The sequence below is a fragment of the Stenella coeruleoalba genome (assembly GCF_951394435.1).
Source record: "Stenella coeruleoalba genome assembly, chromosome: 10".
NCBI lineage: Eukaryota > Metazoa > Chordata > Mammalia > Artiodactyla > Delphinidae > Stenella > Stenella coeruleoalba.
The window spans coordinates 70,796,967-70,818,181 of NC_137156.1; the positions used below are offsets into that span (position 1 = coordinate 70,796,967).

The following is a 21,215-nucleotide window of genomic DNA, read 5'->3' on the forward strand; positions in this document are numbered from 1 at the left end:
CTGCAAATTGAAAGGTGGCTTCAAGGCTGATTCCAAAATTTGGAATTCTTCCACAAATGTGGACATGCTAGGAAGAGGGGGCTCATCTACAGCATTGAGGCTTTGTCTGTGTAATGATGCTTTCATTTTTAACATTTCTTATTATACAAAATAATAAAGAATGTTGATAGGCAAAAGGAAGAAAATTTTAAAAGTCACATGTAATCTTACCAAAAAGAACTCACTATAATACCATTGTGTTTATCCTGAAGGCCATTATATCAGGTATATGTGCTTTAAAAAAAGGTAGATTGTAACTTCTTTAAATGTCTTTTAAAATTAATAGCAAGTTGTGATAACCCTTCTAGTCCCTGAAATACTCTTTACAATATTTTAGATGGCTACAGAGCATTTCAACCTCCTTATTGTTGAAAATATAGTTTGCTTTCCTTTTTTTTGCTCCTATAAATAATGCTGTAATAAGCATCTGTGTATAAATATTTGCATATTTTCTTGATTAATTCCCTATAAGAAATTCATAGAATTGAACTTGGGTCCAATCATATTTAACTTTTGCATTCATATAAGGCTTTTTATATATTTTAGTTTGTCCATTGATTCAACAAGTATTCGAGTGTCTGCCTTGGGCTAGCTAGGCACCATAAGGGTGTTGGGGCCATAATGTGAGCAAGACAAATGAAGTCCTTTCTCTCATGGAGATGCCAACTATAAATATACATCTCTTCATAGCTGAAGTTTTCAGGGCTTGTCATTGTGTTTGGAATGAACTAAAGCTGTGACTTCTGTCTGGTCTCATATACTACAGTTGATGAAAGCCTCCTTCCTCCAAGAAGCAAACTTGAATCAAATCAAGGTTTTTTATAAAGTTTATGAACTTGGACCTTCAGAAATGTCAGAAAGATGTGAAGAGTGAGGGCCTGCCTGTTTACACACACACAACAGCATCTTGCCAGGCAAGACACAAAGCAAGTGCTTCTGTCCAAGTAGCATTTGGACTGTGGCTTTCCTCAGTCTCTGGAAGGTTCTCAGAATTGGCTCCCTCAGAGGCCTCACAAGGAGGATGATGAACTGATAAGGCAGGGAGTCCTCCTGGACCCCACCTTGCCCTGCTGTGCAAAGCTTCTGTGGAGGCACCAGTTCCACTTCAGGTATTTCCAGATTGCAGAGAATATCCAATTCTGTGCTCATCATCATCATCTTACATAGGATAGTTAGTGCTTCTGCCATTGAAATGAGGTTGTAGCTCAACTGACTACCTGATATGAATTAATACTCATTGTTCACATCTAGGAGATCCATCTTGTCTCTAATTTGGCGCTAGTATTAAACAGCTGCTACCTCCAGACACTTCAATTTGTAATATACACCGATAAGGAGAAATGGGGACTGACTCAGACACAGTTCTATCAGGTCTGTACTTTCTCCCCCAAATTGCAAACATCTGGACCTGCCTATTTAAAACCAGCTTTATTGGGCTATTGTGTTTTCACGTTTGAGAAACACAGTCTGCCTTCCCCACTGGAATCTAATGACAGTCTAATTCACTTTGTGGTAGTGGTGTCACAAGATGTGTACAAGTGCTTCTCTCTGCAGCATGTAGAGGGGGAGCACACGTAGTGAGAAGATAAGAAACAAAGGGTAGCTTTCCCCAGGCAAGAAAAATCACAATATGTCCCTAAAGAGTTAGAGAAAAGGGTTTCTGGAAAATAGGTGGTCCAGGGGGTGGTTTGAGACCTAGCAGAAAAGAAAGAGTGTACCCAAGACAGAAGAGAAGGTAATACTGATGACCACAGCATTTATTGGGTGCTTTATATACATCAGCCTCAGCTTAAGTACTCATGCCCTAGGTCCGTGACATATGTGCCCAAAAGATGGTGTAAAATTAAGCCAGGGGCTTTCTCAAACTCCACTGGAGCATGGGAGAATTATCCCAGGGTTGGGGGTGAAGGAGGGTTTGTTGTCAGGAGGAATTACATCATGATGAAGAGTCCATATTTATGTGAAATCATCTCGTGGCCTAGTATCAGTCAGGTCGGAAGGCAGGAATGGAAATCCTCTGGGCCTCTGACAAACAACCTACTGCAGTTTGGGTTTGGAGCTTGTTGGCGATGGGACCATTGCAATGTGTGAAGGCTTTTTTGGAAATTTCCATGAGGAGTTTGGCGTCAGAATGAGACAGACATGATCACTGGGACACTGGTCCTCTATTCAGTCTGATTTTATATTGACATGAGCAGTATCCCTATTTTAGGAGAAGGCGAGTGGCACCATGTCTGTTACCCATAGAGCTGAAGATTGGAGAGCTTCCACAGAGCACTCATACCTCTAGCTCCTTAATTTTAGTTTGTCACCTGGTGGCCACAATACAAAGTAACCTAACAAAGCCAAGCATGTTTGATGAACACCTGCTCTCTAGCTATCTATCAGAATTCTGCACTCCCTGGGCACTGACAGATGCTAGGTGTGACCCAGGCAGCAAGAAACGGGGACCTGCACACTTACCATATCTCCTTCGCTCACATGCACAATCTTGTTCCATTGGATCTCATCAAAAAACATAGATTCAACAGTAAAATTATTAAGAATTTCAAGATAGTGACAGCGTAGCATTAAACCAAGCATGGGCCCTTTGAGCATGGGGCGCTCTGTGGCTGCATATGTCATGTACCCATGAAACCAGCCCTGCGTGACATCCCTAGGGCTCTGTATGCTGCATCTTGTCAGGGATGTCGAGAGCTGCACCCTGTGTATTGGAAGGGGCTGATTGCATATGGGTTTAGATATGGGGCTCTGCACTTTGAAACCCACCTTCCTCTTACTTGCTCTGCCATCCTGGGCAAGTATTTCACCATTCTAAGCCTCCATTTGCCTATGTGTAAAATAGGAACCTAATAGTACCTTTTAGGGGTGTTTAGGAGGATCAAGTGAGGTTATGGATGAAAAATACCCAGTGCCCAGCACACAGTTATCATCTGGCCAGTGCTGGCTGCCATTGGAGGAATTGGGTGAGGCAATTTCTGCAAGCCTTCCCATGGCTGCAGCAACCCTTGTCCAGATGTAATGGGCACAAAGTTTGGGTCTGCTGAACTCAAGTGACCTGGATGGGCATCATTGATAGGTGGTTGTTAGCCTTTCCCCCAAGTAACCCCAGCCAGGACCACTGGCTCTCAGTGACTCTGTGGATGGGGAATTGTGTTGTCTCCCGATGGCCACTTTATATATTAATCCCCTGCTTTTAATTGGGAGGGCTCAAACATTCCATTATAATTACATAGGGAAAAACATGATTGCTGTTATCACAGAGAGAGTTATCAGTATTGATTCAACTAAATCAAATGCTGGTGGAGGGAGAGGGTTGTTTCTCCAGGACCCTCCACTGGCCTGGATGTTGTGACTGTTTCACAGAGATAAGCAGCCTCGCCGTGCCTGCTGGCATCGGGCATAGGCAGCCGTGGCGCTCGTGCTGGTTCATCTCCCCAGGCTTTAAGCTGCACTAATTGCTTTGGAAGCGAGGCCTTCTCCTGAGCAGCAGCATATGCTGCATGAGTGCCTAAAGCAAAGATAAAAAGCCAGCCGCCTCCTCCTTTATTGAAGTTTAATAATAAAATGGAACCGTCACCATTCCCAATAAATGGTTTATTTTAATTTAGAAAAATAATGGAAACTGGCCACCTTCTGGCACACAGTTGTTGAGGACTCTTTTCCTGGCTTGGCTAATTCTGAACCTCCTGTTCTTTGGTAGCTTGCTCTGAAAGACACTGAGGCCTTGGTGTTGGTAAAATCAACCATGTGTCTCTCCATTTAATAAAACCTGGCCCTTAAAGGGTGAAATAAGTCATTTTTCAAGGTGGATTAGACTGTAAAGTTGTAAACCAGGAAGTTGACATAGGTGTTTAAGGTGTAAAGTTTTGCAGGATTTTTTTTCAAATATTTCTTTTAACAAATATGAAATTAAAGTAGTTTCACATGTTTCTGTCATTGCAGTTCTTTCAGATGATTTTTCCTGTAATAATAGTGAGAGGTCAGCTTGATAGCTCTTGCATTAAGAGGGAAAAGAAGGCATAGATGAAGGCAGTATCTTTACTAAGGCTTATAGAGGGGGTGAGTGGCAGAGTGGGAGTTGGAATTCAAGACATCTGGCTCCTGCTTGCTGCTTCTAAGGCACTGATGCTCTCACTTTTCTACCCAATACACAGAAGCTTTCCCATCCCCATTTCATAGGGAGCAAAATTGAGGCCTGAGAGCCAAAGCTACTTGCCTCGGGGTGTCATAGCCGGTAAATGGACTAGCCAGAACTAGGACTCGGTCTGTTGAATCCCAGTTCAGTTTGATTCTTGCGAAGTCCATGGGGTCTATATACCAGTTGCTAACATACAAGTATAATATGATTGCATTAAATATAAACATTTTTGATCTTACAGTAAGTCGCCAGACCTGAGAATAGGAAAAGAAATCTGTATTGATAAGAAGGCTGCAGGGCAGTCAGCCAGGCCCCTTCATTCCCTTTCAGACACTACCCTTGGAGTGCACACAATTAGAGTTCATCTTCAGCAAATTACTCCAGGCCATGGGGAGCAAAAGCCATGGCTGTTCCATCCATGTGCCCCACGAGTGTGCTGTGTAGGAAGTGCCTGTCTTTGTCTGGCATGGGCACTCAGACAATGTGCAAACCAGGCAATGCAATGACAGTGATTAAGAAGGGGAGGAGAGGGGCATAGATGAGATGAGAAGGATCATTGTAATGCAAGGGGGTCTTTGGGGAGGTATTGTCTCAGCCAGGGTTATTGTGATGGGCTTGGTCATCAAGGTCCTTTGGATTGAGTGGCCTGAATACAGCTAAATCTGGTCAGGCAAAGAGGCAAATTTATTGACTCGCTTACCTGAGAAAACTAAGCATGGCTGGATCTAGGGGCTCAAGCCATGCTGTCTTGACTGTATCTCACCCCCTTCCATTGTGGGCTCTGTTCTTCTTGGCTGTTACCTTTATTCAGATGATCTCTTCCTGTGCAGTGGCTGCTGGCAGGACCAGCCTGGCTCCCTGACCTCTCAGTAATCTCAATGGAGAGAGTCTTCTTCCTCACGTTCCAGTAGAAGCCCAACTGTGGCCTCTGGGATGGAATTCACAGACTGGACAGGGCTGATCAAAGGGCCCACCCCTTGATCTGGGAAGGAGAGAGAGAGATGTTAGCCTCATCCAATTTATATAAATTATGGGGTGGCGGGGAAGAAGGAAAATCAGAAGAAGGGGAAAGGATGCTGGACAGGCAAAATCACACATAGCCACTGGCCTTAGAGTTTCCTCTGACTCACCATTAGTCAAGAGGAAGGACCAGACTAGCCCTTGTGTCTCCAGGTCAGTATTATCCAATAGAACTTTATGTGATGATGGAGATATTCTTTAATCTTCACAGTCCAGTGCAGTGACCACCAACCATATGGGGCTGTTGAGCATTTGAAATGTGGCTTGTGTGATTAAGGAACTGAGTTTTTAATTTTAGGTAATTTTAATTAAATTTAATGTAAATAGCTACACGTAGCTCATGGCTACCATAATGGACAGAGCAGCTCTTAGTGGAGGTCATATTGCAGGAGATGGTTCCCTGGAAGGCAAGACCCCCTGTCCCCGCTTTGGAGGAGAGTTGGGCTGAGGGTTAAATGCAGAGCGTGGAAGACCAGGATGATGAAGTTGAGTTGGTTTAGGTTGTGGAGTAGGAGGAAAGGGAGTTTGGTTGTGAGGGAGAGGACAGGGAGGAAGAAATAAAGGGAGAAACTTTCATCTGTGACATCATTTGGAAACCTCTAACTTGAGGAAATATTTTTTCTGTCTCATATATGAACCCAGTTTCTACCAGGAAGAAACAAAATCACAATTGACCTTGTTATAATAGCAAATTGAGGGGAATTCCATGACATTTTATTGCATTTTACTCTAAATGTCCAACAATAAAAGCAACCATTGCCTGAAGCAACATTCTGCACATGACATGCAGCTACACATGGAGTAAAAGAAAAATTGGTGTGTTATTAAAAAAAACTGTAAACTTGTGTGATTGAACACAATTAAATGCAGTAGACAGAAATGACATCAAATGAATAGAACGAACCAAGGCAGCGTCCAGTCACTGGGATGTGAATCTGGGGCCGGTTAAAGACCAGACTTTCTGATGTGCCTGTCATCCTGCTCTGTGTCCTGTAGGGTATGTTGGGGCCACCCTGAGGTGGTGCTTGTCAAGCCTAAGTCCTCTTGGTGGTCACTACTCACCCACAAGTCGGGTTTCCAAGGGTGGAGGTTCTTGGAGAAGGCAGACTGATTTGCTCTGATCCCCTCTTGCCCACCTGCAGCGGGATGCATGGGCTTCCGCAGATTCAGTCAGTTTCCTAGGTTTGTCCACCGAGTGCTCATGGAGAACATGCCATGAGCTCGGCATCCTGTTGGGCCTTAGGCATCAAGCAAGAATAACAGAGAAGCAGGAAACTTGGTTCCTGGATGTGTGGTTTGCCTGGGTCCCTGGTCCTCAGCATGCCACTTGATAATCACCTGTAGACTCAGCTGCAGCCCAAGTGCAGGGATTAAGAGCAACCATACTGGAGACAAACTGGCCAGGTGTATGTCAAGCTCATAGCCAGTGCCTGGCATGCAGGCTATCCCCCCCACCCCCCACCAAAAAAAAAAGAGCAGCAGGTGTGTAGTGGAAAGAAGGAAGGCATGAGAGCCGCTGAAGCCAACCTGGGTAGAACCTGTGCCAGGCAGCTTGGAGGTATGTGAATTTAGGCGCAGTACTGGACCTCAGTCTTAGCATCTGCAGAGTGGGATGATGGAACTTCACAGGGTTGTTGTGAGGACCCAGTTGACTGGTGTTTGTTAAGGACCTAACACAGAGCAGGCTTCCAGAACCGCGGCTGCTCTGGTAAGCATGAGATCATGGTTGCTGGAAGGGTTGGACCAGGGAAGAGGTCTTGTGGATGGTATGAGGATCCCCAGGGTGATTTGCCAACTTTACATCCAGCCTTGATTCATGTTAGGCTTAGGTGTCATTAAAGCTGATCACCAGGGCTTCCCTGGTGGCACAGTGGTTAAGAATCCGCCTGCCAATGCAGGGGACACGGGTTTGAGTCCTGGTCCGGGAAGACTCCTCATGTCGCGGAGCAGCTAAGCCCGTGCGCCACAACTACCGAGCCTGCACTCTAGAGCCCACGAGCCACAACTACTGAAGCCTGTTCTCCTAGAGCCCATGCTCTGCCACAAGAGAAGCCACTGCAATGAGAAGCCCGTGCACCGCAACAAAGAGTAGCCCCCACTCGCCACAACTAGAGAAAGCCCGTGTGCAGCAACGAAGACCCAACACAGCCAAAAATAATAAATAAATAAATTTATTTTTTAAAAAATAAGTAAAACTGATCACCGTAAGAATCCCACTCAAGCTTTCCAGTCCAGTTTGCCAGCAAACCTGCAGTCCATCCTGATGACCAGAAACCCCAGGCAGAGCAGCATCTTAGAACCATCGGTCATGTCCTAGGATCAGTCTCTATGATGCTTCGATCACTTTCGGAGTCCTCAGGCAGACACATTATGAGTGGGTGTCACCATGTGGATGCTGATGGCATACTTGGAGCACTGTTGGGTCTCAGGCACAGTAGGAGAAAGGAAGCCACTCCTAGGCCAGGAAGTCACTGGCAAACCTTTACCACTAACCCAGCCCTCTTGCCCCTCTCCCTCCTAGTGACTTTTCCAGCCGTTTCCCCAGCAGACAAGGGTATAGATGCCTTTGGAAAGAGAATAATTCATTTCAATAGAAAAGATACAGTTTTGGAATGGGTCAGTTGGAAAGTGATGCCAGGTGCTGTGTTGCTGTGGACATAGGCTTTGGGCCAGTGACCATCATGTACATTCCTGTGTACCTGGGCATGCACCTGGGCCCGCTCTTGCCTCTTTGTTGGGAAGCAGAAATGTTTGGGTTTCACAGTCACTTTCTTTGTCCCCTTTACTTTCCAGCTAATGCTGGGCTTCTGTGGAACGGACATAACAGGAGGTCCTGGGGCTGCTCCTGAAGAGGCTTCTTCCCATCTGCCTGTTCCTCGAAGCCCTCTCTATTTGTAGCCTGGATTTCCTTTCCATAGTCACAGTTCTCATGCTGTGATCCAGTCTCTAGCCTCACTCTTTGGCTCTTTGGAGGTGGCTATTGAGCACCTTCTGTGTATCAGAAACGTGGTAGATGTAGGGGACAATAGACAACCAGACATGCCATGTCTTAGGAACATCACAGTCTTAAGTGGGGAGGGAATCTAATCAGGCGATTACACACCTGAAGTGCTAAGTGCATGGTGGATCTGAGCCTGGTGTGCCAGCCTGGGCTTGCAAGGAAGCATTCCAGGCTCTCAGGTGGGTGTTCTGGGAAGGTTCCCAGGGCAGGAGGGGGTGACGTTCAAACTGAGACCCCAAAAGTAGGTAAGAGAGACCATCACGATGGGGAGGGGAAGGCAGAAAATGGATGGAGAGTGTGTTCCCAGTGGAGGGAGGGCATGCATGGAGTCTTAAAAAATCATCAAGAGTGGGAAAATAGAGGGTGGGAGAGTGGAGAGTCATGGGAGATGAAACTGGAGAGGAAAGCAGGAATTTTCAACAAATTGCATACTTTTCACCAAAATCTGAACTACTTTTCCCCTAAAATGTAATCAAAGCTAAAAAAAATACACATGGAAGGTAAATTTTATATTGAATATGTTCTTATGTTTTGAATTTGAAAGGCAGAAGCCAAATTATGACCATTTGGGTCTGAGAATCACTGGTTTTGCCTTGGCATGTGCTTGTTCATTCAAGGTTGGTGTTTCATATAACAGGACAGATGCTAATGGATTTTTTTGCTTTGCTGTTTCAGCACTTCAGGGAGCATCTAGACAAACTTTTTGCCAAAGGAATCGGAATGCTGGATATAGCTCTGAATGAGGCCTTCAACATTCTCAGTGATGTAAGCTCCTCTTTGATTTGCCTTTCTTTTCTCCAGGAGAATAGATGGGATTTTTTAAAAAGTTGTGGACCAGCATTATTGTTAGCCCTGGCTGTCACTGAGCAGTATTCACAGGCATAGAATGTGGGGAAGGTAAGGCTGGCCATATGAGTGATCTGGTGAACCAGGTCCACCTGGTGAAGCCATACCAGCCCCCTGCTGGGCAGAGTTGATGGTGCAGTCTGGTCAGGGGACTCACCTGACACACTCATTGACTCTGGGGCTGTTAGTGTCTCAACACTAGAGCACCATCTAATGCAGATTTCTTTTCACCTGAAAAACTCTCAGTTTCTTCATGGAGTAGACTCACTTCTTACTGTGTCACACTGAGTCCCTGCCTGTGGCGCTGTTCAGAGGGAGAAGGGCTTCTCTGTGTGGTGTTTAGGGAGTGCTACAAGCTCTACCTATCCCTCCCTCCAGCCCCCTGGAGATTCAGAGTACGCAGTGCACACTCAAGGCTTCAGTAAGTACTGCAAAAAAGAATGCCGCTTCACCTGCTGTCTCTCCCACTTCTTTGAACAAAGAATCCTTTTTTCAAGTAGCACCTGTTAACATCCTGTGAAATATGTTGGGGAAGCTTGGGTTGGTTATTCTTCCCCTTGAATGCAATTGTGTTAGGCTAGAACAACATGCATCTTTGTGATCTTTTTACTCTGGGAGGGCAGTAGGAAAAGAAATGACTATATTAATGCAGGTTCTGTATCATTTATTTAACTACTATATATTGCATGCTCTTTAGTGTCAGACACTGGGAATAATACACCAGCGAACAGAATAGACAAAGGGTTTGCTTTAATGGACCTAACATCCTACTGAAAAGGTCAGCAACCTGTGGCCCAGGAGACAAATCAGCCTGCATCTTGTTTTTGTAAGTAATGTCTCATTGGAGCACAGCCATGCCCACCTGATTATGTATAGACTATGGCTGTTCTTGCACTACAATGGCAGAGTTGATTAGTTTCAATAGATACCATGTGGCCTGTAAAACCTAAAACATTTACCATGTCGCCCTTTACAGAGGTTTTCTGACCCCAGTTCTAATGGGAAGAGACACATGAAGTGAGTAGTCTTAAGGAGAACAATAGCACCACTGTTTCAGTGTGATAGGACTTGCTTCTTTACACAGTGAGGTCAGGGAAGAGCTCTCTGATTATGTGATGTTGGAGTAGAGACCTGAAGGAAGTGAAGGAGCAGCCATAATGGATATCTTGAGGAAGAAATTTCCAACAAGAGGAACAGCAAATGAAAAGGCCCTGAGGCAGGGACGTTTGACATATTTACAATACAGCAAGGAGACCAGTGTGACAAGAGCAAAGTGGGGAAGAAAGAGTGTACTAAGAAATGAGATCACGGAGGTAGCAGGATCATGTGGACCTAATAGACACTAGTGAGGACTTTGGCTCTTGCTCTGCATAGGATGGAAAGTCATTGGAGTCTGAGCAGAGAATGACACAATCCAACTTGGATTTTAACAGTATCCACCGGCTGCTGTATTGATAAACAAGGACAGTAGCCGGAAGGACATTATCTAAGTGACATATAATGGTGGCTTTGGATGAGGGAGGTAGCAGTTAAAATGTTAAGGAGCAGAAAAATAGAAACCACTCTAGGTATTTCAAACAGCAGAAGTTGAACTCAGAAAGTTGGTTGCACAGGGGATGGAAAAGCTGAGAAATCAAACAAAGAATGAAACAATCCATGGATTAGTACCAGCAGGAGGTAGCTCCTCTCTAGGGCAGGAAGGACAGCAGGATGGAGGGATGCCATCAGAGCCTCCTCATTGTGGCTGTCCAGATGGGAATAAAACCATGGAGGGGGCTGCCCAGCACAAGCTGGAATCCTGGGGAGAAGGGCCTGTCCTGTGGAAGCTAGTGCCTTGGAGGAGATGCTGCTATTGCTGGAAAATGCCCAGGCCCCCAAAGCAGAGAGAAAGGGAGAAATGACTTAGAAATACCTTGGCTTCTCTCTTGTGGCCTTCAGTGTTTGTTCTCCTTAAGACGAAACTTGTCAAAACTGTTGGAGAGCCTGGGAAATGTGGTTTTCAGGAAAAAGACACATGGGGTGGAGCTGAAAGCAAACAAGTGACAGCTATGTTGAGCTGTCGCAGGAGCTGGGAGACCAGCTGGAGGCTCAGAGGCCTCGCCTCTAGGTAGCTCTCTGGGCGGCCTGCTGTCAGTTTCCAGGTGGGCATTCACCCAGCACTGCACTTGTTTTGGTGGTCAGTTATGCCTGACTCCATAACTTGAGTTTTTCCCACTCAGCTACAATGGCCTCTCAAGCCAAGGGTAGGCCCTGATTCTAGACTCTTTTACCAATAATATCTACTCACACATAGAAGGCCATTTACGTCTCAGTCCTGAGCCAGTATCATGTACAACTGCAGAGGAGAGAAACATAAGGAGGGAGGGTGTCATTTCAGCTTCCTTCATACAAATAGGAGGCCCTTCCTTCTCACCTCGCTCCAAAGTGCTGTTGGCTACAGATAATTAGCATTTATGTACAACTCGGTGTTTGGGACAGCACATGCCTATTAACAGCGTGTTAATAATTAATAAACATAACTGACCAGAGTCAAGGACCAAGTTACATCTTTAAATTCTGCTTTGAACCCTGGGTAGGCACCTTCTCAGGACTGGGAGATGCTGAGCCCTTCATCTCAGCAGGCTTTTGCTAGGGGGTGATATTGAAAGGACTTGCCACATTTGGGAAACTGGTTCTCTTTATTTCTAAATCCTGGTGTCTAGTGCAGGGGGGCGGCTACTCTGAGCTGGGGAGTCCCTTGCTTGGAAATGTGCCCTGCAGATTTCTGTTTTTCCTGTTCTTTGGCAGAAGTGGTAAAGGAGTGGAGAGTTAGGAGACACTTCTTGTATTTAAATTTGTGGCTTCTGGAGTCAGGCAGGCTGGGCTGAGAAGCCTGACTCAGAACTTGCTGTGTGACCTTGAAAAAAACTCTGCTCGGTTTTGCCTTTATTTTCCTCATCTGTAAAATGGGGATAGGAATAGACCCAGCACTGGCCACTTAATTTGTGAAGCCCAGTGCAAAATGAAAACGCAGGCCCTTGTTCAAAAGTTAAAAAGAATTTTAGGAGAGTGACAGCAGAGTGTTCAACTAAGTGTGGGGCCCTGTACAGCTATGCACGTCACATGCCATGAAGCTGACCCTGCTGGATGGGGGCTGAGGATTCAGCATGAGGAAGTGGTGCCCTGCTCCCTTTCAGCAGTGCTGGGTTGGGTGGGAAGTGCCATCTCCGTGACCACAGAGACACTAGGCAACCTCAACTTTTGCCAGGTTGCCTATGGTTTCTAGAAGCAGCTCCCACTCTTGATGCTTTGGTACTACTCCCTGCCCAAATCCTCAGGAATATCTGCTTGTCTTCATCTGACCCTTTCTTCTTTTCCTTGCCCTGGCACCTTTTCTCTCCCCATCCATTTCACTTATCAATTTTGTTTTAAGACACTCCTAAATAAAGAAGATGTGGTACATATATACATGGAATATTACTCAGCCATAAAAAGGAATGAAATCGGGTCATTTGTAGAGATGTGGATGGATCTAGAGACTGTCAAACAGAGTGAAGTAAGTCAGAAAGACAAAAACAAATATTGTATATTAACATGTATATGTGGAACCTCGAAAAATGGTACAGATGAACCGGTTTGCAGGGCAGAAATAGAGACACAGATGTAGAGATGTAGAGACAAACGTATGGACACCAAGGGGGGAAAGCGGCAGGGAGGGGTTGGTGTGATGAATTGGGAGATTGGGATTGACATATATACACTAATATGTATAAAATGGATAACTAATAAGAACCTGTATAAAAAAATAAATAAAATTCAAAAAAAAAAGAGACACTCCTAAGTCAGTGATCCCACTGCATGCCCAGTGGAGTGCTGGTCTGCCACAAGGCTCTGATGTAGGTGTTGTGGTCAAGGTGCAGGATGCCATCCTCCTTTTGGAGACTCACAATATACTTGTGCTACTAGAGGCCTTAGAAGTCCCACAGTGATCAGACCTTTTAAAGTGTGTCTATACCAGCACCCAAACTTATTGACCCAGGAACTCTTTACATCATATTACAACCTCAGGATAGAACCTTGTAGAAATCACAGCTTAGCAAGCACACCTTCAGGCATAATAATATCTTTTTATCCTTTAAGAGGGTGTATTGCACTCCCAACACCTCTAATAGCCAGAGAAATCTCCAACACGTGGATTTTTTCCCTTGAAACCTGGTGAGAGAAGTATTTTTGAACCAGGGAAACCTTCCACACACCTGCTTGCTCTGTCTTCACCTGTAAAACTCCTCTGGGGTCTGGCCAGTCAGAAAGTCTGAGGGGTTGAATGTAAATTCCAGAAAGCGAGAAATGGAAGGAACAAAAATGTTACAAAATGTCCCTGCTTGAGATTCATTGACAGTTGGCACCATATTCTTTTGAGTGTACATTTATCCCAGAGAGAGAAACATTTCCATCCCATCCCTTGCCATTGGGCTTTTAAATAGCCAAACACTTTGAAAAACAGAGATGGTTAATCTCCCATGAAAATGAAGCTTTAGCTATTTTCCACTTCATCAATATGACCTTTAGTGATATAATTCTCTTCCTGTGTATTATGCCTGCCTTTGCAAGTCAGTATGAAATAAAAAGCTATTTCTTGAACACACAAATACACATTCTCTCTCTCTTTCTCTTACACACAATTTGAAATGACAATTATGGTTAGAGCTTAGAATGGTTCAGAGGTTACTATAACTAAATGAAGTTAATTCTGTTTTGCAATTACCTGCATTTCAGTTTCAGTATTTGCTCAGATGACTTAAAGGCTTTGAAAGGCACGTTCAAATAAACTTCTAAGACCCTTCTAGCTATTGATCTCTGCTGCATTCATTAGATTCACTAAGAACACAGAGCTGGTTTGCTACAGTAGTTAGCATCTACCTTGTCATGTGACAACTGCAATTATATTTTTTGGCGATGAATACAATCTTTGCAGTGATTACCTTTTAAAAATTTTTTTTAGCCAATTAAATAAAATTTGGTGACATTTCAAAGACGGTTAATCACAACCAAATGCTCTAAATGTCAGGATGCATTGAAATTTTCACTGCTAACTAATGAATCACTGAGCTAATTGTAGTTCATCATCAGGCCCTTGTCATTGTTATTATTATGGAAAACACTTCCATCTCTCTCGCTATTCAATAAAAATAAGTTCTAGACAAATATGAAGAGAAGAGATATTACTCATCAAAGCATTTGAATTTAATTGCGTTCTTCAAAATTCTCCAACTGCAGATTGCTGCAGAGAAAACCAGGGACTCAGCCACGGAGGAAAGTAATGGTTCTGAGTAAATAGCTCCGGGCAGCCCCTTCTTCCAGTCTGCAGTATTCAGATATCTTTATTTCCCTCTCTTTCTTGCCTTTTGTTTGGGAGAGTTTTTCCAGGATGTTTTCAAATGAGTTATATGAACAACAGTCCCGGGGTGTCCTGATTTTTTTTCCCTTCTGCAGCCTCTGTGACCAAATGCATACATCACTTGTATTCAGTGGCACGTCACTGGGTTTATCCAATGCCGTGAAGGCTGTGTTGTATTGCAGGCTCTCCAAAACATCTCCAGAACAACCTGTTGTTAAGACAAGGCTGCAAAGCTGTTCTTTCTTATTGCACTATGTTGGTAGTATCTTAGTAGCATCTCAGAGAGGAAAGGACAAAGTCATTTATTGAGACTATGAAAGTCTAGTTGAGGTGGGTCTTCAAAGTGGAGGAAAGGGAAGAGGCTTTGTTGAAACTGGGTACGAATCCTAAGTTATAGTTTAGGATTGGTGGATGCAGCAAGGGGAAGATTTTGAGGTCAGGGTTTCAAAGAGTTTTAGGGTGTAAATTGTCCTTTGATGCTTTCTGTTGAAGAGTTGATGGGTCTTTCAGGAAGTTCCTGGAATAAGCAATAAAGTTATTTGCAGTTTTCATCTTCCTGAGCAAGAGTTTTCTAGAATAGTAAGTTATGTCAATAAAGACAGTAGAATAGGAGTTACGTGGAAAGCTTTGTGGTCCGATGGCCTTAGTTCTCAGGTATTTCTACCTACTGATACTGTATCATGGGCCCTGTCTGCTCATTAATTTAAGGACATCTGTCCAGTCTGAGTTGCAGGAATGGCTGTCAGGGCCAAGACTAAAGTGAGGCACTTTCCAAGGGCACAGAATTTAAGGAGCACTCACTCACTCTCAGGGTAGTGGCCTTGGTGACTGCCGTGCCACCCTGGAACACTGGAAAGGATAAAGGGAGGAAGAGCAGGAGAAGGAAATGCACATTTGTGGAGCCATTGGATTGAGGAATGTCATCTCATCATTGGGACGCCATAGGTAGAATGTACCGAATCTGGGAGTAGATTCTGGAGCCGGACTGCCTGGGTTCAGATCTCAGCTATGACAGATATTAGCTGTGTGATCTTGGGCAAGATAGCTAATCTCTCTGTGTCTCTGTTCCTCACCTGTCAAATGGGGTTAATGATAGTACTTATCTCAGAGGGTAGTAAAGATTAAGTAGGTTAATACTTGTAGCCCAGCATATAATGAACATATAACCTGTGTTGTAACAACCATATAAGCATATTATTGCCATCTTATAAATGGAGAAAAGGATATTCTGAAAAGAGACCTTATCCTAGGCACCAATTTGTGGTGCTGAGATGTGTTTGAGTATTTTCTGCTGTACTATGGTATTCCATGCATGTTTTGAGTTGGTTTTGCGTTGTCCTAATACAGCCATGAGGCAATTCATTCCATCCATCCATCCATTCATCCAATCTGCTTTCAAATTACTGCAACTTCAGACTCTCCAGTAGTATTCTGAGTTCATGGAGACTGGGCATTACTCTTCAGTGTGAGTGCTTTCTTAGCTCTGGTTCATCAGGAGCCAGCAGCAAATCCAAGGGCTGCCTCCATCCTTCCCTCGTGTCATGGTCAACATATTGAACGTGCCTGTACGTTGTCACTCCATGCCTTTGTACATGCTCTTTGCTCTCTCTGAAAGGCTCTTACCCCAGATGCTCACCTCCTTCAGGTATTACTCAAATGTCACCTTCTCATTGAGGTCTTCCCCGATTATTTTTTCTAAAGTTGGCCCTCTGCATTTTCTATCCCCTTTCTTGCTTTTTTTTTTTTTTTTTGACTTAGCATCACCATTATCCAACATACAACATAATTTACCTACAACATAATTTACTTACTTTCTTTGGTATCTCATCAAATAGAATACAAACTACACAAGCAAAGAGATTTTTGTGTTTCATCCTCAGTGCTGTGTGGGCACTTAGGAAATAATTTTACAATAAATGAATAAACTTCACAGATTGTAGTGGTGGGAGTTTTCACTACTGAAGGTTAAAGTTGTTTTGTGTGTTCCCCATTGTCATATAATTGTAGGGTTTTTAAAGGACATTGCTTTGTAGCATTGAATTGTAGCATTAATAGCATTCATTAAGGGGATTCTTCACCAGATTCAGGGGAAGGACAGGAGTCTCTGACAACCATAGTCTGGTCACCCAAGCTACCACGCACAAAGGCTGGGCACTTTTGAAATGCTATGTAAAACTGAAAGTTGAAATTTAGAGTTTTGTACCCCAGTGGGCACAATCTTGGAATTTCAGCATGCTATACATACTAACATACATAAACAAATATATAATGTTACACGTTAACAAATATATGTTTAAAACAAACCCTAAAAATGGGGTTCTTACAGTGTAGTCTGAATTGGCACGTTCCTGACTTTATTCTCTATGTGTACAAAACCTCCTTGATTTTATTACATAGCACAGTCTGCATCCATCAGACTCATTCAAACTAGACTCATTTAGATTTTTAAAGAGATGTTACCTGTCACATATTCTGCTGCCAGTAAATGTGTTTCTAAAAGGTTGTTGTGCCAACTCCTTTGGACTTGTATTCTGAAGTGTTATCCATGCTTGAAGATAAGGGAGGTTAACTGTCCTAGAATCTCACTTCCTGCCTTGTGTGTGTTTTTAGGAATTCTCTTCTGTGGTTCGTATTTAGTTCCAGCTTTTCAGAGCAAATACGGAAATCCGTAAGTGGGGAAAGGCTTATCCTGTAGGTTCTTTTTGGTGATGCAGAATGAGCTCTCATTTTAAGAGGCTTCCTAAGCCCAAGATCTCATGCTTCTGAAGTCTCATGGATATACAGAGCCCTCTGATGAGTTTTTCAGTTTGAACTTATTTCTTCCCACAGTTCAACCACACTGGACAAGGAAGCATCTGCAGCCAGGCCATTATGCTCATCACTGATGGGGCAGTGGACACCTATGACACTATCTTTGCAAAATACAATTGGCCAGATCGAAAGGTAAGCCGATGTTGATGGCGTCCATGCAGTGCCACGTGTGGAGAATCTATATTGCATTGTAACCTCCAGATTGTCCATGGATAAGTACCCCATGTAGATTTAATCTCATGATGACCTGTGGTTTCTCAGCCTTGTGTTTTCTGGTTGACCAAGACTGAATACTATGGCTTTTCTTGTTTTCAAAGTGAAACTTCTTTGGCAGAGAGAAGAAACCCATGAAGACATGTTTAGTGTGTTCAGTGAAAAGATTCGTTGTGAAGTATGCTTTTGACCTTAATGGACAGTGCTTCTCTTTGTTTTCCATGGAGCCAGGGCTGCGTGCTGGACCCAGCATCTATAGAATGGTGAAGGCAGCCATGGTGGCCCTGCAGCCATCTCCTTTATGTTTCGATGTTCCTATCGTTCCTTCCTGGGCCCTCATTACCATCCAGAATCTCCTTTCCATCCCCCAGTGCTGTTCCTCGCTCTTGTCAAAGCTTGTTTGTTCTCTATTCAAATTCTTTCTTTGGTTGCCAAGCTAACATTTATTTATCTGATAAACACATATGTTAGGGTATCAGTGACAGATATCAAGGTTTTTGGTGTCTTTTGAGTGCCTTAACCCAGAGTTCCTCAAGCTGTTAGCCAGTTTGAATTCCCTATGGAGATCTTTTAAATTGTGGATCCTATTGTACACTTAAAACAGAATCAAAATCTCTGAGGGTGTGGCCCAGGGTTCTGTGTTTTTAATAAGTTCCTCAAGCGGACACCAATCAGCAGATTAGCAGTTGGTGATCACTATCTCAACTAAATGGTGAAATATGAGCAAGGAAAAGAGGTGTGTCAGAGAGGGTGTTATCCTGGGGGTATCACAAAGGCGCTTTCCTATCCTATGTGCCAGTGGCATTACTCTGACTCTTTCTGTTGGGGCATGAGGCTATCTAGACCAAGTCCATTCTGCTTCTTCAACTCTGTATGTTTAATTTCTGGGAATTGAACTAACCACACCCATGGCAAAAAGAAACAGAAGACAAATGAGAACTGTGCACTCAGCTGTATCCAGAAAGCATGTACCCTTGAGTCAGCGTGAGCAGTCATTGCACATTCTTTCAGTCATTCTTGGTCCCCATGTGTCTCTGTTAGCACAGGCATCTCACCTCACCAAGCATGATTCTGGTGCTTAAAGATACATATATATTTCGTACAACATGGTCCCCAAATGGATGCCTCCCCTATTGCTCAACCTTAGAGAAAACCACCATTTCTGAAGCTGGAGGGAAAACTAGCTGTGCTGGGCTTGCTGAGAGTAGGTGGGACTCTGGCATGGCACCTGCGTGAGGGAGATCCAAGAATAAGTTTGGCTGAATGCAGCTCCCACAATAAGCACTGACTTTAGAGTCCAACTGTTGAATAAGATGGAAGTTCACTATTGGACAAGGTGATTTTAAATGAGATATTTCAGGTGATGATTTCCAGGGACACGTAGAGGCCAGAGTTAATTCCTGATAAATGTATGTGATGCAGAGTGAGGAGGATGCTGGCTATGCTTGCACCCCCGCAGCACACAGCACAACGCTGGGCGCATGGCCACTACCTAATGCACAACCCTGAGGTGTGGCTGAGTGACTGAGGGGCCTGGGGGGGAGGCCACAGCACTAGTAAACATGGGTAGGGCCATGGACATTTTGTGGTCAAATAAGATGTTCACAGATGCTGTGACATCTCACAGCATGTTGAAGGATATTTCACATTATTTAGGACCATCTTAAATAAAAGAAGGAAGTAAAAGGGGCTTTTAATAAGCAGCTACATTAATACCAAATGTATTATCTTGTGAGACTCGTGCTGAATCATATGAATCCCTCTTGCTTGGTGATACTTGATGGATAGCTGTAGCCCAGGAATATTAGAATTTAAACATCCTATCCTTACTTGCTGGGAGAGGCATAGGATGAAGGCTGCAAAGTCATAACGCTTCAGACAAAACACAAATTTCAACGTATCTTTCCAAAGGAACAATATTGACTTCAGGCCAGGTGCTTTCTTGGATTAATTGGAACCAGGGTCCTGGAAATTTCAACATTACATTGAAGCAGTTTGATCTACTTATAAAATATTACCAAGCAGAAGCAGACTTTCTTTCTGTAGCAAGAGGGCCTTTATCTATGATTAGAAATTAATAGGAGGATCCCTCCCCTCCTACGCCGTTCTGGAGAGTTCCATGACATTCTTATGCATATACATTCTCTTCTTGATGACTTCTCTGTGAAGGTGCAGGTAATAAATTTACATAAAACCCCAATGTGATTTAGCACTGTGTTAAAGAGATGCTGTGTCATGTCTAAGCTGTCATTTTTCTCTATTGTTTTGAATGTTACTTAGTAGAGGGTTGGGTCATGCTGTTGTTGGCTATCTTCAAGATTACAGAAACAGGAAATGGAGAGAGTAAAATGATCTTAAGGCTGGAACCTGATTCCTATAAAACAGTGATTCTCAAACTTGAGTGAGGATGAGAATCATCTGGAGGGCTTGTTCCAGCACAGATTGCTCACTTCACCTCCAGAGATTCTGATTCAGTAGGTCTCGTGGGGCTTGAGAATGTCCATTTCTAACAAGTTCCCAGGTGATGTGGATGCTACTGGTGGGCGAACTGCACTTGGGAACTACTGCCACAGAAATAGCCCAAGGAATAGGGTTTGGTTACTTGGTGGGCTCTGCCACTTCTGCTTCCCTCTGTTTACCTTTATGAGGGCCTGTTCCCTCAGTCAAATTCAGTGCACAGGTATGTGTTTCTTGGCTCATACTTTGTTTAAAAAATTGTCAATTACTGATCATGATTTTAAAATCTGGAGACAGAATATAAAATTTTAAAGTTTTAGTTTCATAAAGGGGTACACATGGCACGTTGGAGCCAGCATTCTCATATGGCAAAAAACGGCTGGAGCTGAGGAATGGCTGCTCCCTTAGATGGCAAATGCCTGCTCCTTTTGGCCATGGCCTCCATCATGCTCCATTATTTCCTCTCAGCCCACTTCACTTAAATTCTTTACATACCCATAGGTGTAGGGTTCTGGACCACTGCTCTAGATTAACCCAGCCTCTAGGTATTTCTTCCTTTCTCTTAGGTCTGCCATAAGCTTTCCCTCTTCTTCTCCAGCCAGATGCCATCTTGTCTTTACCTGAGTCCTACACTTTATACTTCCTCAGAGCTGTATAAGAGAAGTGTATAACTTAATGTCCAGTACTGTAATCACTTCTGGGCCTAGTTTTCATTTTCACTGGTTTGGTGAGTTCTTGAGGACAGATTCTGAATCTCTGATCAGTCCACCACCATGCACTCTATTGTGTCCTTGCTGAGAAGTATAGCATTGAGTCCTTAAGGGTAGTCTCATGATTCCTGTCCACTGGTGTTTACACCCTGTATAAGCTCCTCACCTTGAGTGTAGTTTGCACCTGTGACTTGTTTCTAACCAATAGAATATGGTAAAGTTTAGAGAATCTTGCAGATGTAATCAAGGTCTCAAGTCAGCTGATTTTCAGCTAACTAAAAGGATATTATCAGGAGTGGGCTTTACTTAATTGAAAACCCTTGAAAGAGGGATTGGATACTCCCTGGAGCCAGGAGACTCTCCTTGCTGGTTTGATGAAATTAGCAGCTGTTTGGAGAATTCCATGTGGTAAGGAACTAGGGGCAGCCTGCCTCCAGCCAACAGCCAGAAAAAAGCTGGACCCTCCGTCTTATAGCCACAAGGAAATGAATCCTGTGAACGGCCTGAATGAGCTTGGAGGCAGATTCTTCCCCCGTTGAGCCTCCAGTTGAAAACACAACCCAGTCAACACCTTGATTGCAGCTTTGTGAGACAATGAAC

At 43.8% G+C, this 21,215-nt stretch overlaps 1 protein-coding gene across 1 annotated transcript in view; it reads left to right on the forward strand.

The window, feature by feature from the left end:
* Positions 1-21,215, forward strand: part of CACNA2D3 (calcium voltage-gated channel auxiliary subunit alpha2delta 3) — a 787,629-nt gene that overhangs the window by 388,057 nt on the left and 378,357 nt on the right. The window contains exons 10-11 of the mRNA XM_079935575.1: positions 8,877-8,966; positions 17,254-17,367. Coding sequence (XP_079791701.1) covers positions 8,877-8,966; positions 17,254-17,367 — 204 coding nt within the window. The remainder of the gene's footprint in view (positions 1-8,876; positions 8,967-17,253; positions 17,368-21,215) is intronic.